The sequence below is a fragment of the Chelon labrosus genome (assembly GCF_963514085.1).
Source record: "Chelon labrosus genome assembly, chromosome: 7".
NCBI lineage: Eukaryota > Metazoa > Chordata > Actinopteri > Mugiliformes > Mugilidae > Chelon > Chelon labrosus.
The window spans coordinates 10,983,092-11,009,484 of NC_140343.1; the positions used below are offsets into that span (position 1 = coordinate 10,983,092).

At 41.0% G+C, this 26,393-nt stretch overlaps 3 protein-coding genes across 5 annotated transcripts in view; 1 reads left to right on the forward strand and 2 right to left on the reverse strand.

The window, feature by feature from the left end:
• Positions 1-12,757, reverse strand: part of fnbp1l (formin binding protein 1-like) — a 48,812-nt gene extending 36,055 nt beyond the window's left edge. Inside the window, exon 1 of one of the 3 annotated variants that reach the window (XM_084549103.1) lies at positions 12,609-12,757. In XM_084549103.1, the coding sequence (XP_084405229.1) occupies positions 12,609-12,632 (24 nt within the window). In that variant the 5' untranslated portion in view covers positions 12,633-12,757. The remainder of the gene's footprint in view (positions 1-12,608) is intronic. The other 2 variants (XM_084549102.1, XM_084549104.1) reach the window with 2 other exon arrangements.
• A 2,020-nt stretch (positions 12,758-14,777) lies between these two features.
• LOC311491225 (methylcrotonoyl-CoA carboxylase beta chain, mitochondrial) lies at positions 14,778-24,417 on the forward strand. The gene is made up of 12 exons (XM_084549101.1): positions 14,778-14,971; positions 18,950-19,114; positions 19,670-19,866; positions 20,033-20,211; positions 20,763-20,843; positions 20,971-21,149; positions 21,257-21,464; positions 21,590-21,681; positions 22,669-22,825; positions 23,013-23,135; positions 23,288-23,521; positions 23,619-24,417. Exons 1-12 carry the CDS (start codon positions 14,952-14,954, stop codon positions 23,703-23,705), a joined length of 1,722 nt encoding a protein of 573 aa, XP_084405227.1. The 5' UTR covers positions 14,778-14,951; the 3' UTR covers positions 23,706-24,417.
• LOC311491227 (putative nuclease HARBI1) lies at positions 15,221-18,858 on the reverse strand. Its single transcript, XM_084549105.1, has one exon. It carries the CDS (start codon positions 18,583-18,585, stop codon positions 17,557-17,559), a length of 1,029 nt encoding a protein of 342 aa, XP_084405231.1. The 5' UTR covers positions 18,586-18,858; the 3' UTR covers positions 15,221-17,556.
• Positions 24,418-26,393: the final 1,976 nt, after the last annotated feature.

Below are 26,393 nucleotides of genomic sequence, written 5' to 3' on the forward strand. Positions count from 1 at the left end.
TTTTTAAGTTGAGCTGCAAACGCAAATATGATCTAAACCAGGACACCCGTCACAATGGGGATACTGGTCAGTATGCAAACACAATCACAGGTATTGCAAATGCAGGAGATACAGGAAAACAGTGGATAATAACGACGACACATGCAATGGCAGCAACTGCAGCAACAGATTTGGTCAGTGGAATTTCAATGGTATTTGCAGCGACCGTCATGTTTAATTAATATCACTTGTGTTTCCGTTACATCCTGGTGGCCACTAAGAGCGTTTAAATGAACACTGCTTGGTTTAGATCAACACGAAGCTGTAAAGTGGTTCACAAACGACTGTGGAAATCTGAGTCCTGTTCACAGTGTATTGCGGCTGTCTCACGGAGAGTGGTTCCCCCAGCTCGAGTCTCCAATAACTATAAACGGCCGATTCCAGTCTAGGATGAAAAAGACTCTCCGTGTCTTTGACAATTTCCACTTTCAAAACAAAAGTAAATCTCTTTACGCTCTCATCTCCATTTCACAAGAATGCATCCTTTCCTGACTTGGAGGTAAACTATGTGAAAATCCTTTTATTCCTGCACTGACTACCTGACATATTATAGTCTGGGGTACCCACTGTAACCAGGGGGTACACTGTGTACTTCATGGACAGGTTACCTAGGTAACCAGCAACCCTCCATGCTGAGCAGCTTGTGTGTAGCTTAGAGCAAGTTTATGGGGCTCTGAGGCTCCACTAGCCAAATAAACAGCCTGGGAAAACTGTTGTTGCTAGAATTAGCATTGTTTCTTCATATGCAAACAGGCTGTATGTTGGACGGGGGGGGGGCCTGAGAAAAAGAAGCAAAGTGGAGCTGTCCTAGTTACGCCTGACCTATGTACGTTTCTGCACTCTCTGCCCATGATGTCAGTGTTTATGTGCAATGTGGCCAACTCCCTGAGATAAACCAGTGTTTCCCCATACATACAACTTGTCAGCCACAACAACGGGAAAAACACACCACAAACACATCCTTTGTATGTCTTGTACACAACGTCTGCATCAGCTGTGGGGATTTACAGAAGCCCCCCGAGACAATTCCTGAGACAAGTCCAGAGTTATAACAGAAAGTTTTTAATCATGAGGCCGAGACCCCGTGTGGGATGGACATGCAGCGGATGTCACGAGAGAGCCCTCGACAAACATTTCAACTTGTCACCTTGGGACTCTGGAAAAGTTACAGACTGATCGAACAATCAAATAATTAATCATCGGATTAATCATAAACAAAAATAATTGTTGGTTGCTGCAGAAGAACGCCAAGATTGAAAATGAGCTCTTGAAAAGGCTAGATTAAGTATCTTGATTAGATCGGATTATTAACTGATTAATTTAGGGAATTTGAATTCAGTGATTTTTAACATAATCCATGCTTTTGCAAATAAAGATAAAATTTACATTCACAAAAAAAAAAAAACTCGTCCCTGTCATAGATGTGGGGAATACAGTGATGCATGGTTTAAGCCAAAAATAACTGAAAAAGCCTGAATCCAAAGGTCAAAAGTGTCTGAATACTTTAAACGAGGACTCAATAGGTTGCGCACTAACTAAAAATGAAATAGCCCCCTCCACCGTACGGCAGCCACTAGAGAAGATCTGACCTCAAGACAACTCACAGCAGCGTTGGCATTTGGACACTGGTCAGGGCCTGAAAGTCACCACTGTGTCCTCAGCAGTTTGCTTCTGCACATATAGATGAATAAAAACTAAGCAACATACTGTAGATTCCCATTGCTGATACACTCTTAAGTGGGTGTAAGCAAGTGTTTAGCACCATTGCATCGACAGCCGGTTCTGGGTTCAGATCTGCCAGCTGGGGCCTTCAGGCGTGCATCCAGTAGCATTACTACACAGATCAAGTCAATAAAAAGGTAAACGTTTTAAGTATAATGACGTAGAAATGTATTAAAAGTATATATAAAATATACAAGGATATGAAAATATGAGAAGATATAAAATGTATAAACATGTAGACACTCATTACAAGTCATTCAAGTTGACTCATACTCAGTAGTGTGTATGCTAATTAATGACAGCATATAGTAAACAACGCATTCATGAATCATTATGCAAGTCAGAAATAGTTTTTTCATTCATAAATTTCATAAAAAAAATTGAAGTTAAGCAGAACACGTTATTCAATTCAATTCAATTCAATAATGTATTGCCATATCAACACAGTTGATTGGAATTTGTCTTAGTGCCATTCCAGTTAAAAGGACAGAACATACAGTACATGAGAAACAATCACATAGACAATCATTCAAACCAATAAACAGCTGTAAGAATTTAAAACTTTAAAACTTCCCAAGTGTCTTGTGCAGTTTAGTAGAGTGTATTTAAAAGAGGTCATTTAGAAGCATTGAGGAGCCTAATAGTGGCAGGGTAGGTACTGTTACAAAAACGGGATGTTTTACCCCTAAGGCTTTGGACTCTTCTACCAGAGGGCAGTAGTTTGAAAAGGTACCTGGCAGGGTGGGAGGGGTCATCCAGTACTTTCCGGGCTTTATGTCTGGCCCGTGTGGCGTAGATAGAAGCTACAGGTGGAATTGCATGTCCAATGATTTTGGAAGCGGAACGCACCACCTTCTCCAACTGCTTCCTCTCTGAAGAGGTGGTGTTACCGTACCAGACAGTGATGGAAAAAGATAGCACACTTCCACTGTAGCTCTATAAAATTGGAGCATTGCATCCCTAGCTACACCAAACTTCCTGAGCCTGCGCAGAAAGTGAAGCCTCTGGTGGGCCTTGCTTATGATGAGGTTGGTGTTGACCTCCCACTTTAGAGACTGACATATTGTGGTGCCAAGGAATTTAAAACTGGACACTCTCTCCACTGCCTGGTCATTGATGATCAGAGGGGAATGAACTAACCTGTTTTTCCTGAAATCTATGATTAGTTCCTTTGTCTTACTGACATTTAAAAATAGGTTGTTCCCCTTACACCATACCTCTAAGGCTGCCACCTCAGATCTGTAGTCTGACTCGCAGTTGTTACTGATCAGTCCTACAACTGTTGTGTCATCAGCATATTTAAAGATTTTAACATTGTCAGAATGGGACACACAGTCATTGGTGTAGAGAGAATAGAGCAGAGGAGAGAGGACACACCCCTGTGGGGCCCCGGTGTTGATAGTACTGGATTTGGAGAACAGGTTGCCCATTTTCACAACCTGCCTCCTGTCTGATAAAAAGTTTAAGATCCAGTGACAGAGGGATTGATTGATTCCCATCAGCTGGAGTTTACCAAATAATGTAATGGGTATAATAGTATTAAAAGCAGAACTATAGTCTATGAATAAAACTCTTGCATATGTAGCTGGGGCCTCCAGGTGCTGCAGGATGCTGTGGAGGCATATCTAAAGTATTTAGTGGTTAGCCAAAGGATTAATCTGCTAATGAGAAAATAGTCCACAGCTTATTCAGTTTAATAAATAATAATTTATTGCAGCCCTAGTTGTTTCACCAATACACTCCAACAAAAACAGTCCCCTGGCCCCCGGGAGAAAACTTCTTCAAGCAGCGTGTCCACATCATTAAGTCTATTTGAGGCTCTGTGACATCCAACCATTTTAAAAGGCTTCCCATTTTATCTTGGCCTGTGGGAAACCCTTATAGCAAAGAATGCGAATATGACCGAGAGGAAAAACAGGCAGGGTCGGTTGAGGAGATAAAGAGTGTTGGCATAAAGGATGGAGAGGTACAACAATCAACAATGGGATAAGACGAGCCAATGGTTTAGCATCATGTGGCGAACACACACCCGCTGGTCACTACTCACATGAATACACACAGACAGGGCACAAAAACCTGCCTCAGTTTTTTGAATCTGTGCAAGATGCGTCTATTAAACCCTGAAGGGAAATAATGACATCGAGAAACAGATCACCAAAAATGAAACTAAGAGCTTTGCCGTCTCTCCGTGTTCAGTCCGATGCCGTTTAGTGTCGTGTCACCTCACAGAGCAGATAGCATCAGTGCAGCAGGTGAGCAGGTTTAGTCGGCAGCTCATATGTTTAGTACACAACGACCAGAGGACATCAGCTGGAGGACATCCAGCAACTACGTCACAAGCCGGAAATATTGTTTACAACCTACAAAATCCTTGTTTGGATTCATCTTAACTAAATTTAAACTAAGAATGCTGTTTCTGTGTAGATGTGTTGAAATCCTAGCTCTCTCTATTTTTTCCCATTTTATTTTGGATTATTTTCGTGATTACTAACAAATGGTTTAATCTAGGCCTCGTCAGAATATAGAAAACATACCGTTACTTTAGCTGCCTTCATTTTCATTCGATCAACTCTTCTACTACGACCAGGTATTAATAAGAGATACGGGTACCAAGTATATTTCTAAACTAGTAGGCGTTAGTTAATAAACAAAGTTGGTATAAGGTCTTTACTGTTGTCTGTGTGCCTGATAGAAAAGCAGGGAGTGACAGTAGCCAGACATCCAGCAAGGGTTTAGAGTAATGACTGGGTTGGTTGGTTTTAGGGAAAAATCCCCAGCAAAAAAAAATAAAAAATAAAAAATTTCCACGTGTCCTCGAGTAAAGCCTGAATTTTTATCCACTGGCTATTAAAGTAACTGACAAATAAACAGCTGACAGACAGCCTGACTACTTGGAAGACAGCTCAGCAGTGAACATAGCTGCAGCTCTGAGAAAACCCCTGCAAAAAAAAGAAGGCATGACTCCGACATGACTGGAGCTGGTGGTTTAGATTTTCCTTCCTGGAAAGATGTTAAAATTAACTCCGATGTTGCAGCAGTAAATCTAATTTAGAAATAATATGTCATCTTTAAGACTGGTAAGGAGGAAACACAATGAAAAAAAAAAGCTAATAGTCAAATATCCAAGAATAGGCCAGATTTCATTCACTCTGTTTCTGAAAATGTAGTGGTGCCAAAAGAAACCTTACTGCGCAAAGTCATCTTAAATGTAACAAAGAAAGGTAGTATTCACACCGACAACGAGCCACGGCAAAGCCAGGTGAGAGAACACGTGCTGACCCATTTAGACGGAGAAAAAAAAAAAAAACAGGCTCATCCTGGGTCTGAAAGGAACACTACATGTGCGACGGTGTCCGAGTCCAAGATGAGCTCGGCTGCCAAACAGCTGGCTGGGTGGATGCAGCTGTGGTCGCATCCAGAGGGACGCAATGGGAGGACGAGAGGAAGGAAGAGAGGATGGGGGTGAGAGGGGCAGTGGGGACGAATTCTGAAAAAAAGAAAATGCTAAGAGGAAGAAGACTCTTATTGTGGTAGCCTCATTTCTAACTGCTTTATTATGTCTACATGTCACTTCTGATGCTGCAGATTTAACAATTTTACTGTTTTTTTTATTATTAACGCCAAATAAAAGGATGTGTTTTTATAGAAGTACTACAGAACATTTGGTGGCATGCACAAAAGTGGTTCTGCGGGAATGGCAGCATCAAATCCGCAAATCAAGTATAACAGCATAAGAAGTAGCATCTTTACTGACAACACTGATTTCATTCAACGGAAGATGATGAAGCCATGTTCTGCCGTCCAAATCAATTCTGTTTTTGTTTATCTTTTGAAACACTTTGACCAACTGGTTGCTTTGGTACCTTCAGAAAAAGGAGGCAGAAGGAGAAGGAAGGAGGATGAGGAAGTAGAAGGAGAACAAGAAGAGGAAGAAGACTAAGAAGAAGGAGGAGGAATACAAATAAGGAGAAGGAATGAAAAGAATGAGGAGTAGGATATGAAGGAGGTGGATGAGGAGGAGGAGGAGGAGGAAAAAGAAGCATTGGGCAAAGAATGGCTAAGACACACGTGGATTCCAGGTTTGTTCATTTCTGGTTGTTTTGCTACCTCCATGTTTCTGTCCCTCCTGGAAGTTCATCCCATCACCTCATGTTCACCTAGCCTGGTCGTTACCATCCTACGTACTTCCGCCCAAAATTTGATTTCGGTCTGGCACGTTAGTTAGGCCCAATGTAATAGGAATCTGTCTCCGTAATGGGCGGATGCTTATTTTGAGGTTTAAAATCATTCCCTTAACCAATCAGCAACGCTTGGTAATGACGTATATTGTGCGCCGGAGTTCAGGCTCTTACGCTTACCACTTCCGCTCCCAGTTAAACAAATCAAACTTTTCCCAAAGCCAGTTGGAAGGAGAGCTGCGACGTCCTTGCCATTTATAAGATTGACAAGACAAGCCTCTTGTTCTGGTTTTAATTCCGCGATGCTCTCGAGAGTTGAGACAACTTCGCGGACGGCTTCTAGCGTCTCTTCCTCCGTCGCCATTGTTGCTATGCTGTTGAACTACAAGCTTCGCTGGCTGGACTACAAGCAACTTCGGCATGCGAGTTCCGCGTCATCACTCAACTGTTCGCTGATTGGCGCGGTTACACGCGAACCGCGGAAGTGCAATTGGGCCAGACTCCGTGCGAGACCGAAATCAAATTTTGGGCGGAAACGTAGGATGGTAGCGACCAGGCTACATGTTCACCCACACATCCAGAGAAATAATGTATTTCTATAATGACTTGTCTGTTCAGACTGAGGTGTTCACATGAGACATTTATATTCTGCTTACTAGAAGATACTCGCGTTCATGTTTCTACCGATTATACAGATTCTACAAGATACTTATTGTCCGGTATATTGGTCAAAAAAAAAAAGACATGTGTGCCGCCATCCCAGTGAGTCATGCCATCGCACTGGACAATCATGCGTTTTAGTCATCAAATAAAATATTTAAAAGAAAATGTCCAATACATTAGTAATCATTTCCATTTTGCATAAATTAATAATGTTTGTATCTAAGCTAATTTTGCTCTGCTCTCACTGACATCCCATTCATTCTTGATGTATCCTGTTACTGACAATTTCCCCACTGGGATCATTAATGTTTCATCTAATCCATTATGTCTGTAAAGTCTACTCATCTCTGAGTCCATCTGCCGCCATCGATTCCCCTCGTACCACCCTATGAAAATATCTCCCTCCTCTTTTCATCATTTAACCTCCTCCCTCTCTTCCTCTTTATGGATCTTTTTTTTCCTCCCTGACCGTTATTCCTTCCTCTCCCTCTTCCTCCCAGTCTCTAGGAGATGTGTGTTAGCACAATTTTCTTAATTAAAAAAGACATCCACCCTTCACACAGGACACAGACTAATGTGTGCTTCAAATACCAGTCTGGCACATCCAGGCCTTGAAAAACGACATGTCCTCTCACTCCCACCTTTGAACACACCCCCTCCCCACACAACGTGTTGACAGGCTTGGCTAGAGCGGGTGTAACAGCTTGTCATGTCCAGGCCGGTGCCCTCAGATTCAACATGACTTCAAACACACCCGCTGTGACCTGCAAAGGACCAGACCACTGCCATGGCGAACCACAGGAAGACTCCCTCGTAAAGAGCTTCCACTGCCACAAGTCCACGAGAAGATGCAACAAAGGGAGGTTTGAGGTTTGCTCCGCACGGGCAGGCGTCACACAGAGCTGTCAAAGTGGTTTTTGAAGGCTAAAGAAGAGCGCGCACGGGAAGAGGCTAGCAGCAATGTGGCAACACGAGATCATGCAATTGTTAATGAAATTCAGTTAGTTGTAGCGTTTAAAGAAAAGTGTGCGACGAACATTGTCCACGACTTTGGTTCCTACAACCAAATTCACCACGCCGCTAGTGGGGTTGGAGCATCGGGTGACAGTAAGAACATCTAGCTCCGTCCATTATGTTCAATCAGAAAGGTGGGATAAATACAATCGGCATGAGAGCATAAGAAGAGGAAGAAGACTAATTCTTCTGGTGATTGGCGAGTGCCAAAGCTGCCAAAAACCAAAGAAGAAGAAGCAAAATCACTTGACTTAACATGTTGTTGTGCTGTGTGGAACAATTTTACTCTGGAAAATGAAGTCAGTCAGACAGAAGTATGCAAATTGTGCAATGTGAAGAAAAAAAAAAAAAACATATCACATAACAGAATCCATGGAGTACACTCACTCAGGCAAAACCCTGAACGCTGAGTTTAAAAGAGAAGAAAACTTTCCTTGAGACGGCGTCGGTGCAAAAAAAAAATATGGTTGCAGAGTTTATGGCGTTGGATGGCGAGCCCGTTGCTGTAGTGGAGAACACAGGTTTTCACCGTCTGCCACAGCTTCTGGAGCCAAGGTACAAGCCACCCTTTCGTCACGGCGTTCGCTTTGACAGTCCTGTTTATTGGACTTAATTCAGTCACACAGTGAACACGTCATCTAGGAGAATACAAGTATGATAAGATAAGCCTTTTATGAATCTCTCGGGACTTGGATCTGCCAATCATCGATATTAATTGACAGGGATTTAGTTATGTTTAAGGCTTTTAAGCCGAAAAACGCCTTGCTCTGTATTCATCTTGGTCATAATATAAATATATAGTTACAAGGGTTTAATATCAACATTGTTTGACCCGATGGCTGAGTTGTTGGGCTAAAATATCAGCCCTGGTTCAAATCCCAATTAGCTGAACCTCTGCTGCAGTCTCTATACCCAACCAAAAAAAATATAAAATAAATAAATATCAGTCAATATCCAGTTCAGGCTACAGCTTCCACATATAAAACCAAAGACTTCACTAAGATGGAGCAGTGACAGCTGCCGTTCAGTGAGAATGGCTTTGCTGTCCTGTGGATCTCCGCTCAGCTTGACAGACTTAGAAAGCACACATATGGACACTAAAGGGAAATGTTTATACAAATGTCATCTGAGGCAGTGTGAGCGACGGTGAGCGAGAGCCATTATGTGAGCCAGTAATGACACCATATTGGCCGTAAAGCGCAGCGTCTCGGCTGTCAGAAACCGCTGGAGTTTTTCCGATAGCGCGAACCGTGACGCGCTTAGAGTCATCCAAAGTGAGCAAACGCGCCGCACCGGTGACAAGTTTGGTTTTAAAACCATTAAATATTTGATATCTCATATACTTTTGTATTGCTAACAAATTCTTTAATCTGATCTTTAAGAGATCAGAAGACAATACCAGCAGCAGAGATGCTACCCTACGATGCAGACTTTGATATACTGCAGGCTGAAGTCTATAAATATCACAAACATGGGCGGTGATAACAAGAACTTTGTATGAGTCCAAAGGTCACATAATGCCAAACAATCCTCTCGCTAAAAGTATGAAATAATTCACTGATAACCCCAAAAGACTGTACTGTAACCACATCTTAGTGTGGGACCTTTTCCACATACACATGAAGGAAAACCTCTTGTGAGGCCTTAATCAAACCAGCTCACTGCTGAGTCCCAACAATTGGTCTCCTTTCCATTAAACAGCTGACTGATTTCAAAGTAAAACCATAAGTCGAGCCAGTCATACGGAGTCCGCTCTTTTTTTCCTCCACCTCTCCATTTGCTATCCCCTTATCCTTGTCTTTGAGTTTGGCCTACGAGCAGAGACGACCGCCTGTCAGCCTCTTGTCCTTCACTCGGACTTGGCCGCTCCACTCTGCTGGCCTGCAGCTCACCTCGCTCAGACAGACCAGAGCCCAGCGTGGCAGCATCCTGGCGCTAACGCACACACACACACAAAAACACAGACAGAGCTTTAATTCAGAGACAAGACACTTCCTAGTCTATGTGTGCGCGTCGAAAGGGCAGGAAGCCAGCGCGGTAATAGGATGTTCCTCGCTTGCTTTGTAAAGTCTCAAAGAGCTGGAGCTGGAGCCAGAACGCGGGGCAAACGCACCACTGAACATGCAGCTATAGCAGGAGGGTGCTTTTTATTTCATTTTACTGAGTTTGTCACAAAAAAAATACCAGCAGGAGGAATTTAGAGATGGAACCGACGATGCTTCTTGTGACACAAAAAAGAAAACGCTGAGAGAGATGATCAAAATGGAGCAAACCTGTAAACAACGAAGTTCATTCAACATAAAAACGATTTGCTTTCTCAGACTTTCCTCTAAGTGTCCAAATCTAACAAAAAAAAAAGGGAAATTAGAGCAAATATTACCAGTGTGTCATTGGAAATGAGAAAGCCAAGTTAAATTTTGTTTTTTTTTTGATTTTTTATAGTAGCCACTGACAGACATTGAATGCAGCAGCTAATCAGTAGTGTTACAAGTTATCTTCTGCATGATAATCCCTAATCTGACATCAGACAGCCAACACATTAATCACATCAGCGGCCTCAGGGATTATGACGATCTGTCCGCCGGCGTCTGCGCCCGGCAGATCAGATTGGGCTTTGCTTTAACTACAACACTGACGGAAAGACGAACGTGAGCTAAACTCTTGCAGTGAGCTAAACTGTTTAACGAGTATTTAATGGAATATTTTACTTACATTTTTCTTTCATTGATGTAGTTTTTTGACTCACTGGACTCTTGATTTTAAAGCTTTTTTAGTTTGATTAACTTAAAAATCTATTTAGTTTTACAAGCAAACAGCATAAATAGAGATTTTCTCGCACTGTGATAAAGAAACATGAGTCTTCATAGTCTAAACCTTAATCTAAACAGATATACTTTTAATAATCAGTGAGTTGATCAACAAGATATCCATCGCATCCGTAACTGTTTCACTAAAACAACAGTGACATCTTAAGTATGAGCTCGAAAATGTACGTTTCTCCCACCTCCGTTTGTGTTCCCACGATAGGATTGATGTCTTTTTTACGACAGGTTTGGAAAGGATGCGCGCTAACGCACAAAATATCTCTTTATCTTTACAATTCAACTGCCTAAATTTAGATTTTATGACATTTTATGCACGATAAAAACACAAGTCGTGCTTTGACTGAAACTGAAGGGAACGTGTAAACCTTAATCTCACTTGCCAGTTCATTAGGTACAGCAGACTAGTGAAAATTAACAGTCCTGCACTAAATCTTAGCTTCATGAAGGTTAATGTATTCAGCATTTGTTTCAAATAACTGAGAGAGATGTTGAGGCTGTGGTATGTAGTACCATTAGACTGGGTTATTATTATTCTTGTTAGTGAGCTAGACTTATTAATAGAAACACTTTAGTGCTTAATTCAAACCTGTTTAACAGCACCACAAACTACATCATCGAAAGTGATAATACAGTTGAATACAGAGTAAATTCATTTTACTTAATGAACCAGAAAGTGAGAAGTTAACTTGATCAACTGGAATTTAAAGACTTTATTAAGGACTATTCTTTCATCTATCTATTCATGTGATGTATTTGTTTATTTTAAGATACTTTTATAAGCAACGCCTGCTGCTTTCAGCTTTCTAAATGTAACAGTAAGTAATTTCTGTGCTATTTGAACACATTAACACATAAGGTCATAAAGGTAAATCATTCATTTATCACGTTCACATCTTTAGTACAGCGTCTGCCTCACATCCCTCATATCTGTGACTGTGTAACACCAACCAAAACCACTGACTGCTACAAGCTACTCGCTTGTACTGAAGCCACAGAAAGAAAAGAAGAAGAAAAAAAAAAAAAGCAGAAATGAATGGGAGCACAAAAAAAAATCAAAACATCTTTCACACAATCTCGGCCAAGACAAGCGGATCTCTCTTTGTCTGAAGCAGCGTGGTCATGTTTCCTCCGAGGGCTGAGCAAGCGAAAACATAGCTTACATTTAAACTGCAGATAATAACCACCACTGTCAGCTGGAGGAGTATCGTCTCATCAGGATCTCAAGGAGGAGAAGGGCGAACACATACACAGATGGAGGGATGCTATGCTGCTAGTTGCCTCTCTGGTTTCACAGCTCACGATGGGCCAACACCCCAAAAAACACAGACTAAAAGCCCAACACTAACTCCAAATTAAATAAACAAAATCCCCTAATTGAACAAATGCTGAAATTACAGTCTGAGACCTTACTTTAATGTGAAACTGATTAAGGAACCTTTCATTGTGAAGTCAACTGGAGCTCATGTTTGGGTAAATATTAACACATAATATGACTTAGATTGATTTAGGAGCTCGTGTTTTTATTATATAAAACATTGTAAATCTTTTTTGGAAATATGAGACATGAAAGTGTGGATAATAATGTTGCATAAAGAGCAATAAAAAGACGTGTCAATTAATAAGTTAATCTTTTAAGGACACCCAGCAGGACCGTGGTCTCCTTCCACCCTGCTGCCGGGAATCCCTGCCTGAAACTGGGTGTGACACATCCACAAAACCCCGCAAACATACAACTTTGCAACTCTCCAGCGAAACGTGTATATAAAAAAAAACACCCACAGATGTTATTAAAGTTGACAGGTACCAGGGTGGAGGAGGCAGTGTGACCCCCCCCCCCCTGCCCCGGCTGGCTGTCGTGCCCGTGTGTCTGCAGACTCTCCAGCCTATTGTTCCGCCGCTGTCACAGCCGTTAAGGTGCACCGCGGATTAGCTTTAGCTTTAGCTTTAGCCTTAGCATTAGCCAACGGCTTTAGCCTCACCGTTAGCCTTAGCATTAGGGCTAGCTCAAGCCGGGCAGCTAGTTATCAGCGTTAGCCGCTTTTCACACAAAGCTAAAAAAGGTAACACGGCACCTTTCTTCCACTCCCAAAAGTCGCCGCCGTGTCCGGGCTGAAAACAAAAAAAACAACCAAAACACTTTCTTACAGGATATTTAAAATAAACATACCCAGAGCTCCGTTCCCCAACTCATCGCGGATTCCCACTTCTGAGTTATCCCGTATTGGAAGCAGTTTTCCCCGCTTAGACTCTCCTTAACCGCCGCTGGGACTCCGGTTCTCCTGACTGACTGACTGACTGTCTGCAGACGAACACTCCTCCTCCTTCTCCTGGATCAGCAGGGCCGCCCAAACCAGGGGCCCCCGGACCAGAGAGGCCCTAAAATATTTTATGTTTTAGTGGTCATCCAAGGACCAACTAATGAATAAATTACAAAAACATTAATCTTAAATACAAAAGTTATACTACATCAAATGAATAAGATAAAAGTAATTATATAGTAAAAATATATACAGTATATATGAACTACAGCCGTTAATTTCTGTTTGGGCAACTAATTAGGCTACATGCTGTAATTTATAATTTATTTAAGAATTGTTATGAATAAAAACTTTTGGGGTTGTAGCTAAGATTAACAAATCAAATATTTTGGTATTTACTTTATAAAATCAGTTACAGATCTTGTAATTTTAACCTTATATGTATATTCTCACACTTTGCATAAATTCAAAAGAACAAAATAATCTAATTAAAATATATTTATATATATATTAGGTTATTAAAACCCAAATTGAAGTCATTACAGGGAATTGAAGCCTAAATGTAAATAAATAATAGTAATATATGAATAATACGTAAATATTAATATTTGAACTGTTTTATACTTATAGTAGCCTAATAATTAACTCATTACTTCTTATCACTTAAATAGATTTCCTATATACTGCATAACAGCTTTTTTGTTTTTTGTGGGTCAACAATGTGGACAGAAAGTTCCCATATATCTCCTCACAGTGTCAAAATATTCATTTAAAATGTTTTAATTTTAATTAAATTATCTACATTAAAGCAGCAAAAGAGAGATTACATTGTTTTTAATATATGTAATTAATTGTGATCCAGTAGCTCCCTCTAGTGGCCTGGATGCGTCATTACAGAAGAAAACATAGAGGACGAACTGTATATTAACCAACTCTGTTTCTCTAATAGTTAATGTGTAGGGACTTTCAAAAGTCTGAGATCACACTGGAAATGTGTCATATTACAACCATTTTAAATCTCATAAGTTCTGACATATAAAAATGAAGAAGACTTCAGATTTTGAACTATTTGTAGGTCATCAGTCAAATTGAAGGAAAATAGTGAATTGAAGGATCTTATCAGAGGCTAATTGAACTGAATCAACCTGCAGACACTGTTCACGTGTCATAAATATGGCTGCCCCTAAAGTTTCCGGAGGACTTAAACAGGGCGTCAGAAAAAAAGTAAGAAAGAGTCAGAAGTCAGATTGTTATTATGAGCAGAAAGGGCCTCAGGAATCTACAGAAGGAAGGGGAAAATGACAAACACATAGGGTGCAGAGAGGAAAAAACATTTTTCTTGATCATTTGTAGTCAGAGATTAGTGACAGGAACAGATGGACGCATGTGGAGAGACCAGCAGGAGAGAAAATGATACCTCAGTGGATAAAATTCACAGTCAAACATGATGCTGGTATAGGGGGAGAAGCAGCACTCCATTCATCAGTGACATGCAAAGAAATATCTTCAACCACTGCTCTCAGACTTTTGGAACCCGCTGTATAAACATTTAAAATGATGTGTCAAACATCTCCTGCAACTAACAATCATTATTAGGCTGCTATTACTGCATAATAGCGTCTAAGAGTTGTGTTTTCTTGTTTATTTTGTTTTGTTTTTAATTGTTGTAATAGCTTATATCTTATATCTTAACTATCTCATAAATCTCAGTTACTTGAAATCTAGTACAGGAACAGGTGCAATATTTGCCTCTGAATTGCAGTGGGACAAGAGTAAAACACCTAAAGAAGTACAAGTACCAAAAAGTACTTAATTATAGTACTCGATCAGCTGTACTAACAATATCAAATATATATATATATATATTTTGTGTTTTTGATTTTTATTTAACAGCAAAGCTGCAATATAGCTTCCGCTCCTGCAGGGGGCGGTAATGTACGTTTGAGATGGCGAGGCGCCGATTATCTCAGACAGCAAAAATTAAATACCTTAAGGAAAGGGGATTAATAGAGATAATTCATAACTTCACTATTTTTTAGACTCTTTTATTGCCGGTAAAGACCGCCTTTAAAATGCTCCGATTAACTGCTTTGCCAACCGACAATAACACAAAAAAGCGGCGAAGAAGAAAATACAGGAAGGAGAATTCTCCATATGATGCACAGCGGCTATGGAGTAGCTACTATTTCTGCTTTGGCATAACATTTTTAGCTGCTTAACGTGGTAATTAGCAGCAGCACACGTACACAGACATGCACCGCTGCATTGCAAGGTAAGAAGCGAGTCATTTTCATCCATAAATCCACAATTAATTTACATTTTGGCCTGTGTGTCACCTGAAGTGGCGACCTTTGGCACACTTTAGCTCACCATGGAGCTCCAAATATACCATACGTTAACACCAAAATAGTAATAATATCTTAATAACCAATTAATTAAAATAATAATTTCTTTCATTTATGTACAAAATATGAGCATAATGTTTCTGTGTGTTATTAGCATGTTGCCAAAGCTAAAGTATAACCCATATACACATCTTTAATTATGGGAATTAGAGTTTAGATTGAAGCTGGGTCCAAATATTTAACCTCAGGTGATGTAGTACTGATGTAAAACTGCAGTTCGGGTGAGTATCTAAGTGACAATAGCATCAAAATTGTAAGAAACCAAGTGTACTGACACAGTTTTAAGACCTTGGAAGCTTTGTTTGAGTGGCGGTGTGTGATCCCGCCATCAGGGGTCTCCAAAACACATTAAAACGAGTCGGCAGTGAGGGATGTTTGATGTGTAGTTTAGCAAATGCTGCTGTTATTTTTATTATCAGCAATGTAGGAAGTATTCAGACACTTGTCTTAAGTGAAAATAGAAATTAAATTTGGGCTTGTGAGGTCCAAAGAAATGTAGAAACAATGACTATTTCTAGTTAGAATGACAACTGTACAGATTGTTTTCTGCAGAAAGAAGTTAACAAATCAAATTAACTTTGTCACATCACAAGAACCAACTGTAGAAACAGCGACTAGTCCAAGTTATATATAACTTGGACACACATTGTGTTCTGCAGAAACAAGGTGTGGGCTTTTTTTTTTGACCCAAAGAACTGCTTATTGACTATTTCATCTTTAAACATTAGCCATCAAACTATAAGTTTATTCATAAAATTGAATGCCAGGAAGCATTTTAAAACTGCAGCTTCGTCTCACGGATGTTTACCTTTTGCGTAGTGACTACACAAGGAATGACCTAAATGTGTCTTTTAGTCATCCGACATAAATATTCCCAAAGTCCAACTTTTACTAATGCTTTGTTTTTAAACACTGATTCATGAATCCCTGTTTGTTTAACAGCTGCCAAATCTAAGGGCTAGAGCCAGGAAGAGCTCCTTTTGAGTCAGTAGTTTGGTTATTTAGAAGAATGATTCAGAATGATATACTTGAGACATAATGGCCCGGTTTCACAGACAAGGCTTATATCAAGTCAGGAGTAGGCCTAAGTCAGACTAGTAAAGCTAGGTCATTTAAGCGGCTTGCATGAACGTGGCTTACATTTGTCTTAGTTAGTCCCAGACTGTGGAGTCCTGGAGTAAGCTTAAACGAGAACACCTGGGTCAAGCCTCATTAGCCTAAGTGGGAGCACAGCCTGTTAGCCTATTGGTGCTCATAAAAACCTGGAATGGAATTGAGGACAGCGTTGCTGGAGGGAATTCTGACACCAAACATGGCTGGAGGTAAAAGAAAACGCTCTAAGAACTATACTGAATATGAAAAAACTCTACTTAAACAGATTGTGGGAACTCATGCTGTTATTGAAAGTAAAGGCCACAGTGCTGCTATTGAACAAAGGAAGAGGAGTGCTTGGGCTGCCATTTGTAGTGAATTCAATGCAAATGAAAATGTAACCACAAGAGCGGTACAGCAACTGCAGGTGAGACATGTCAATTATGATCTGTATATCACAGATGTCATATAGTTTTGTGACATTGTCTATATTGAATGATATCTGCATTCATAGACTCTGTGGAAGAACATCAAATTAGATTTGAAAAAAAGGAATGCAGAGGCCAGAAGAGAGAGATTTACTACTGGTGGTGGACCCCCACCTAGTAAAGACAAGACTGATGAATTGGCGGACTTGTTGACTGGGATAATAGAGGACCAGCAACCTCTGGATGGTATACCAGATGATGACCATTTGGACAGTGGACATGAAGAACTGAGCACAAATGGTAAATATATGATAGAAAGCAAATTAGTTACCTCATTCTGTACATACAGATTATTCCACTGTCTGTGTTTATTTTATTTCATTTCATGTGAGTTTTTGTATCTAACAGTGATCTTTTCACAGAGGAAACCATTCTAACCCTGGTGGAAGAGCCAGTGCACAGTGACTGTTCACCCTCCACATCTGGTACGGCATCCCAGAGAAAAGATACTGTCACCACCTTCCAGCAGAGACCAAAAAGGATGTCCATGCATGAAAAGTTAGCCTTAGAATTTCATGAGCTGAAAATGAAATATCTGAAAGAAGAGCATGACATGAAAATGAGAATTTTACAGGTCGAATTAGATATGAAATTAGAAGAGAGAGCTGTTCAAAGAAAGATGCATGAGACAGCTATATAGTGTAATGAAATATCTTGTGAAAATAAATTGTGAGTGATTGTGAAATTGTGAGAGTGTGAATAACGTAAACACCACTACCTACATTTTAGAACAGCCTTGGTTAAGTTTCCCATTTAATTTTTCTGCACACTATTTATATATGTTGTACACAACAAACAAAACAAGCAAGGCAAAAGGCAAGGCAAAAACAAGCCGTAATCAATGCATTCCATGGTTAAATGTATTTTTTTTTCTAACTGAAGTGCTGCAATGTGAAAGCAGCTCTGAGCGCAAGTCCTCCTTGGTTATTTTCTGCCACGGGCATGGGCACATTTGGATCAATCTGGTCTTCCATTGGAGGGTCAGGACAATTATGCTGCTTCAGGTAGTTGTGCAGCACAGCTGTAGCAATGATCACCTTGCAGCATCTTCTTGGCTCAAAGCGAAGTGTATTGCGTAAAGCCTGGAATCGATTCTTCCACACTCCAAACATACGCTCGACCATCCCTCTAGTGCGAATATGAGCTCTGTTGTATCTTTGCTGCTCAGTTGTTGTGGGATGTGGCCAAGGTGTGAATAAATAGGAACTCTGAGCATATCCACTGTCACCAAGTAGTAGTCCACTATGTTGCCCTCTCTCAAACTGAGCACACAATGAAGAGTTGTGAAAAATCCTTGAATCATGTGTTGCTCCTTTCCAACGGGCAACAATGTTTGAAAACTCTAAATTGGGAGTGCATACAGCCTGGACATTGATGGAAAACCAGTTCTTACGGTTCCTGTACTCCTCAGCATCAGGAGTTGATGGACACTTGATTTCAACATGACATCCATCTATACAGCCAATCACTCCCGGGAAGTTCCCATATTCATAGAAACGTATTTTATAGTTGGCTTGCTCAGCAGCATCAGGGAACATAATGTACAGATTTCTCAGTTCACAAATGGCACTGCAGACATTGTGAACTATTCTACAGACTGTTGCTTCACTGACACCACACAAATCACCAGTCTCACGATGAAAGGTTCCAGATGCCAAGAATCTCAAAGTGATCAGAACTTGGAAAGAACTTGGTACAGGCCTTCCTCTTTGAGACATGGAGGAAAGTCTAGGCTCAAGCAATGTAATGATCTCCAATGCATCTTCTTTGTACATACGGAAGCGGTCTCGGAAAGTTATTTCATCGTACTGATTCAATGGATTGCTCCTGTCCACAGGTATTTGTCTGGCTGGCCTCTGTAGTGAATATTGGTCTTCATTTAGATATTCCAAATACTCCATGCTCCCAAACCATCTGTGCTCCCTTTCACAAACACTACCAAGCTGAAGTTAAACCTGCCTCTTTGCAGGATTAATATAAACTACAATTTAGTCCTAGAGTAGCTCTAATCTACCCTCTTGCAATTGGCTTTGTTTAATCCAGAACAGACAAAATCTATGACTAATTTAAGATAGGTCTCTGCAAGTGACTTAAAGTTAAGCAAGCTCAAACAGCATTTTAGTCTGGGATTAGGCTTAAGCCTTGTCTGTGAAACCGGGCCAATGAGTATGTACCGTCTGACGTGGGCTACTACAGATTTTCAGATTCTCTTCTCTGTTGTTAACAAACCGTAAACCTGCATTTCTTGAATTTCTCGTGGTGCAGGTTCGCTGAGCACCGCTGGCAGTGCCCAGTCCGCTGTATGAGCTCTGCAGTCGGGAAGAGGAGAGCTCTGCGCAGTGCCTTCCCAGTGCTGGACCTGCCCCTGCATCCCGTCCAGCAACATGTATACGAAGCAAACCTCCGAAACAGCAACGCCTGCCTTAAGAAGTAGGTTCTGTTCGGCTCGGGATGTTCAGCTATAATCGGATGTGCTCAATTCCACTACTCTTACTGCATGTTGTACTTTTGGTGTTTGTACAGTGTTGTTGATAATCAAGAGTTAAAGCAAGACTTTCGTTCATTAGTTTATTGCGTGGACTAGCTCATTAATCAGAACTGATCCTGACCTCTTAAGACCTTATCGGCAGTAAATCGATTGCAAAGACGCGAATCGAGAAGTTCAGCTGCTCAGAGTCTACACTGCAACACGAGTTCATCTCAGCCAAGAGATTTATTTAAGCAGTTTGTAAATTATCTCCACAGCCTTGTTTTTAATGGCTGTTGTTTTTCTGATCAGACAGACTCTTGCCCACTTACAGTTCTAAATGACTGGTGGGGAGTTTAGGTTTATATGTGAAACATCTGGTGGTGGGGGCCACCTTCCCAGGAGTATTTTCAATAAACACCATAGCTGATAGAACATTTTTGAACAGATTAATTGTGCTTCGTGTGTAGCTAGCCACAATAAATAAGAGTATGCCATTCCTTATCTCCGTCTTTTAGGTACACAGAGTTCAGTGAGAAGCTAAGGAAAGGGGGAGGAGAGAACGCCATAGCCAGACACACTCAGAGAAACAAGAAGTTGCTGGTCAGGGATCGACTGCGCCTCCTGTTGGATGATGAGGACTTCTTGGAGCTGTCACCGTTTGCTGGTTTGGGTCTGCCGTACGGCGACATCCCTTCAGCCGGCTGCCTGACTGGTCAGAAACCACTCGCTGCAATCGTGTGTCTTTGGTACTAACTATAGAATGTATAATCTGACCGCTCATTGCCTCTGATTTACTCGTTCGTTTCTCAACCGGTGTCAGTCCAAGCGTGAAACTTAAAATGTGACCCATGCCGCTGTGTGTATGTTTGTACTTCCAGGCATTGGGAGGATCAACGGCCTGTGGTGTGTGTTCATTGCCAACGACGCCACGGTGAAAGGCGGCACGGCGTATCCGATCACGGTGAAGAAGCAGCTGCGAGCGCAGGACATAGCAATCCAGAACCGCCTGCCTTGTGTCTACTTGGTCGACTCTGGAGGAGCCTTCCTACCGCTGCAGGTTAACCAACCATTACACATGTGTCCCCAGCCAGCACTTGAGATCCAATCTAAGTTTCACACTCTGTATCTGAATAAACACCAACATCACATCAACTGTTGTCTCTAATAGACAGATAGATATACTACTGCTACATCAGAACCACAAACAGCTGTTTGTAGTGTGTGAGTCATGACGTGGGGAGATGATGCATATTTTGGAACAAGCTGTAAAGTCTTTCTCCTTCACTGAAAGCACACACGTTAAGTTTCTATTTATTTATTGATCTCCACCCTGACGTAGCTCACATTATGACTGAACTCTGGAAGCTTCCATACACGCTGTAATTTCACTGCTGTGCTGTTTGAAGCAGAAGAAATATGACATATATAAATACTCTTAACTCAGCAGCTCCTTATACATCAACATAATCACACCAATAATGATCCACGTGCCAATATGTTGTATTTATAATGCAATTACACTTGTGTACTCATGTAAAATAACTTCATCAGTTAATTCTTGTTTCGATTGTTACTTTAATTTTCCTTTTTTTTTGTTTAATTGTTCAGTCAGAGATCTTTCCTGATAAGAACCAGGGAGGAAGGACGTTCTACAATGAAGCCATCATGTCTGCCATGAAGATCCCCCAGGTAAAAAAATATGAGTAGAACTAACTTTTAGGTGTATTAATCAGATCAGGAGGCACATATGACCAGAGTTCAGGACTGAAATTCAAGTTTTTTTGCCCTTATTCATTAACATTTAATGATCCCCAAGGTGTCGGTCGTGTGCGGGTCATGTACGGCGGGTGGAGCTTACATCCCCACTATGGCAGAGGAGGCGGTGATGGTGCACCGGATAGGAACCATATTCTTGGGAGGACCTCCACTCGTTAAAGCCGCCACAGGAGAGGAGGTGACACCGGAGGACCTGGGAGGAGCCAAGCTTCACGCTGAGTAGGTCCATAAATCAAATCAACCCTACAAGTTTTAAAAGTAAATAAATAAATAAATCCTACCCGAAAGTTTTTGGCATCATCTGTCGGTCTGCTTTCTTGTTTCAGGGTGAGTGGCTGTGTGGACCATTTCGCCTGGGAGGAGAAGGAGGCGTTTGACTACACCAGAAACATCATATCCACCCTAAACTTCCAACTTCCCGAGGAAGAGGAGGAGGTGACGAAGAAGAAAGCAGAGGAGGAGCCGCTGTACGGTTCAGAGGAGCTTTTGGGTCTCGCTCCGCAGAGTTATAACTACAGCCTAGATGTTAAAATGGTACGGCCGTGCAAAAAAAACAAGCACACAAATAATTAGTAGGAGTTTGCTGCTGTCCTGTGGCCTTCTCACTGATGGCTTAGCATCAGTAACATGCAGCTGGTTGTTTCCGTCCGTCTGTCCAGGTCGTGAGTCGGCTAACAGACGGGAGCCGCTTCCAGGAGTTTAAAGCTCGCTATGGAACCACGCTCGTCACCGGATTTGCAAAGATCTATGGGTAAATGATGCAGCCACACACTCACAGAACACTTTGCTAGGACACCTACGCCATGTGTATCTAATATGTCATCCCCTTCATGTATATCAATGGCATAATATTAGGAACACCTTTCAATGTAATGTGGTTCAGTGCGGGAAGAATGAAAGCGTGGCCGGTATGTCCTCTCAAACTGAACATATATAAACACTTAACTGTATTGATTGTGCAGAAATTAGATTTTTAAAATTTACAAACGTTTTTTGTGACTCTGATAATGAGCGTAGGAGTTTTTACACCTTACACACACCTCCTCGCTTTCATGAGATCATCTTGCAGCAGCGAAATGAGTCGGTGAGACAGATCACTCTGATTGGCTGATCAGCTCAGCAAAACTTTATGGTGATATGTTGCCTTGGTAACGTGTAGCATGGGGCTCTGAGATCCATCACAAACTGTGGAGTTTCTTACTCATCACCGTTGTGTGTAATATTCAAAAGTGAACTGGCCTGCTTTATGTACACGCCGCCTTAGGCATTGGTACGTTTTTATTTACAAATCCATTCTTGGCAGGATTCCTACATATTTATCTTCACTTTTAAGCTTGAAATATGGAAAAAAACAGTCTCTGCTCTAATGATATACTGCAATTTGTGGTTCCTACGGTACGAGCTGACTTGGGTTATGTTTTTATGTTGATTCTGTTGTGTTCCTGCCACTCTTGGCCAGGTCACCCTTGTAAAAAAACATCTTTGATCTCAATGTGACGAAACTTAAGTTAAACAAAGACTAAATACATTTTTTTTGATAAGATAATAAGATTTATTCATACATAGTACAATGCACAGTGAAATGTATTTTTGTACCTGCAGCCAGTAGTAAAAAAAAGTACTACAGTAAATTTGGAGGCCAAAAAACATGATGCCCTATTCTATATTATATTTTGTCATTCCAGTATGTACTGCAGTGTATACAGTATGTGTTATTACTGTGTTTTTATTGTGTTAGCCACCTGGTGGGAATAATAGCCAACAACGGAGAGCTGTCGTATGAGGCGTCGCTAAAAGGAAGCCATTTTGTCCAGCTGTGTGACCAGAGAGACGTCCCACTCCTCTTCCTCCAGAACACAGCACCCACAGCAGCGTTAACACTGTCCACAGCGCAGGTATTTAACGCACACACACACACACACCCACACACACACACACACACAGACACACACACACACATAGCCTGTCCAGGTCTATGTTAAGATGTTTTTGGACATCACACAAGAATCATCTGAAGCATTTGTCTGCTCACTCAAAATGACTTTTTGTTTCAAACCAGATTTCTACGTTTGTCTCTTCCAGGCAGAAACGAACACTAACCGTCTGAAGGCTCAGGGCTCAATGATGTCGGCGGTAGCTTGCGCCTCCGTCCCTAAAATCACTGTGGTGATTGGTGGTTGCCACGGTGCCGACAGCTATGCAATGGTGAGCAACTCAGAAAACATAAATCTTTTTTTTTTTTTTTTTAGATGAACTTCTCATGAATTCAGTCACTAATATATGAGTATGATCATGTGTTATGCTCATGCTGGGTTTATTTCACACTAATTAAATCCTTGTTTCCTGTTTGTCTCCAGTGTGGGAGGGCGTTCGATCCTAACTTCCTGTTCCTGTGGCCCAACGCCAGAGTATCATTGACGGCGCCGGGTCACGCCGGCTCCCTACTTCCCCCTGATGGTGAGCAGGAGGAAGAGCTGAAGAAGAAGCAGGAGGAGAAGCTGAACGGGAGGCTAAAGGAGGAGAGCTCGGCTTTCTTCTCCTCCGGCAGGATGTGGGACGATGGCGTCATTCTGCCACAGGACACCAGGAAGGTGAATAAATAAATAAATTCACATTTAGTTTAAGGTGTTAGAAAGCGGCTTCAGGGGCATTTGAGATCATCCACTCGTCCTTTGTTTTTGTCTGCAGGTTCTCAGAGATGCCCTAGACATCATCAAACAGCAGCAGTATCAGCTGTCTACAGAGAAACTGCAGTCAGCTCTTCTTCGTATATAGAAGCTTCCTGCCTTCACTGTCAATGGACACTACAATCTGTCTGTCACTTTCTTCAGGCCCTGTTTATTAACCTGAGGTCGGATCCCGTCTCAGTTTCAGGGTCTGTATGCAAACAAACACAGACATCATTTGCTGTGAAGTAGTGAAAACAGCTTCTGCATCAAAGCTACCTCTGTTTCAGAACCATGCACAGCGCTGTATGTGGCCTGACATGGGGACATGATACAAATTGTGGAACATGATGAACTGTTAAGTCTCACATGTTATGTTTTTATTGATCTCCAGCCTGACGTTAGTTCTTTTTGGCTCCCACACATAGACTGTATAAATATGGACAACAGATGAAGTGCCTCATGATCAGGTTTTTGGTTTTCGTCCTCAACTTTTGCATTCAGTCTCGGGGCTTTCACGTTCACAGCCAACAGTCGGTGATGAGTTGATGTTTGGGCTTCTACACAAAGCAGCCTGAAAAAAAAAAAAAAAAAATACAGCAACTAATGTTTAGCCTTAAACATTATCGAAACAAACTTTTTGAATTAATTCATGTTTTCTTGATTTTCCAGATGATTGTGTCAAAGATTTGCCCAAAAAGTAGCTGATGGCAGCTTTGACTTGTAGCACTATTAAAACCATTTTGTAATAACATGTAATTATTGTAATATTGTTTGTTTTTTTGTGTATAAAACAAGATAAAGACAGTTTGAAATTTCAAGTCGGGTTTCTTTTTTTTTTTAATTGTAACTCTTGACTAAATATCTCATTGAGGCATTTTGAATTAAGAATTTAAACATTTTCATATTTTGCGGATGTGTTCTGGTAACACAGTGTTGTTACTGCGGTCTTATGGGTCCTGTGGGTTGAGGGGAGGGGCCTCTGTGGATCATCCCACAGACACTTGATCAGTTTGGGATCTAGTGAATTTGGAGGCCAGGTCAACACCTTGTGCTGTTCTTCATGTTTTTCTAGTTGTTCCTAAACTGTTTTTGTGTGTGTGTCTATGTCAGGCTACATCCTGCTGGGGATGGCTGCTGCCATCAAGGAGTGTCATAGCTATGGGGTGGGGGTGCCTGGTCTGGTCTAGGTGGGTGGTACATGTCAGGTCCAGAAGTTTCCCAGCAGAACATTGTATTGTCACAAGATGGTCAATGTTATTTACTTCTCCTGTCAGTGCTTTTAATGTTGTGGCTGATCGGTGCATAATGCCATATTATATTATCATAGACTTAATTGTATGGGGTTGTCATGGATCCTTTTAGTTGAATCACTAAGGTAAAGGGAGCATCGTTACTGTCATGTATATAAAGCTGGGCTTGCTGCAAAATTTGCACATCTCACATGGTGAAGGGACTCCCCTTTAACCTGAGCCTACACCTTAGGAGGGTCCCCCTGCAGTGGAAGATATCCTGTCCCCAAGAAGCTACACCCTGATCAATACAGCTAAAACCAAAGAGATGTTGCTGTGTGCTGATTTATGCGTTTCATAGTTTTTTCTGTTCAAACATTGACTTACCAAAGAAAAATATTAGGATTCTCACAGTTGAATTAATAAACAAAATATTTCCTTAATGCATATCAGTAATAATATTGTTTTGCTAGTTTTGTAGGTGACATTATACATTATGCCTTGTTATTTTTATTTTTTTTTTTCCATTGGAGGTATAAAAAGGTTAGTTTATTTGTCTGGGGTACTGTGGGTGTTTATTTGGGAACATGAATGGGGTGAAATGACATGATTAGAAGAAGAAGAAGCTTTATTGTCATTGTACAAGACTTCAACGAAATCTCGTTTGGCAGCGTCTCTTGTAGCAGCTACATGTCACAAGCATAGAAAAAATAAAGGCAATAAAAGTAATAAATATTAAGGTGCAGTAAAAATATTATATATAAATAATCTGTATTAAAACTAGTGCAAAGAACAGTTGTAAAACACAATAGTCTGATTATTGCTGTGGGACTCTGAGTCTGCCAGAGGGACGGCTGGTGAAAAGAGAGTGTCCTGGGTGGGCGCGCTCGTCCTGGATCCTTGTGGCCCGTCGGAGGAGACGGCTGGAGTAGATCTCCTTTAGACATGGGAGTGGAGAACCAATGATCCACTGAGCAGTCTTGATGAACCGCTGCAGTTGTTTCTTTTCGGATGCAGTGCAGCTGGAATCTGAGAAGATTATAGTCAACCTGAGTTCAGTAATCACTGAACAACAAACAAAATGGTTTCTTTTATTATTTTTATTTATTTCTTTTTTGTGTTTTATTTTTTGTTTCTTTTATATTTTTATAATACTTGTTTTATCACTTTAATGTTTTACTTCATTTTCAATTTATAAATTTTAATTTATATAGACAGAGACATACAGACACACACACGCATGTTTTTTTGTTTTGTTTTTTTGGGTTTATTTTATTTTATTTTATTTTATTTTAGTTTTAGTTTTTTGTTAATGCAAACAGAGAGGACAGACAGACAGACAGACAGGATAGATAGATAGATAGATAGATAGATAGATAGATAGATAGATACTGAGAGGATACTGGATAGAGGATAGAGGATAGAGCAGAGGTCTTCAACAGGGGGTCCAAGTTTTGTTTTAGTAGACATTCATTATGACAACCATTCACACGCACACCTACGGCAAATTTAGACTCACCAATTAACCTAACAAGCATGTCTTTGGACGGTGGGAGAAAGCCGGA

Bases quoted from the DNA above. Each gene is read 5' to 3' on its own strand.
- LOC311491225 (XM_084549101.1), top strand. From the start codon at position 14,952: ATGCACCGCTGCATTGCAAG. The intron at 19,115-19,669 runs GTAGGTTCTGTT...TCCGTCTTTTAG, and splicing joins AGCAACGCCTGCCTTAAGAA to GTACACAGAGTTCAGTGAGA. The intron at 21,682-22,668 runs GTAAATGATGCA...TTATTGTGTTAG, and splicing joins GGATTTGCAAAGATCTATGG to CCACCTGGTGGGAATAATAG.
- LOC311491227 (XM_084549105.1), bottom strand. From the start codon at position 18,585: ATGGAGTATTTGGAATATCTAAATGAAGACCAATATTCACTACAGAGG.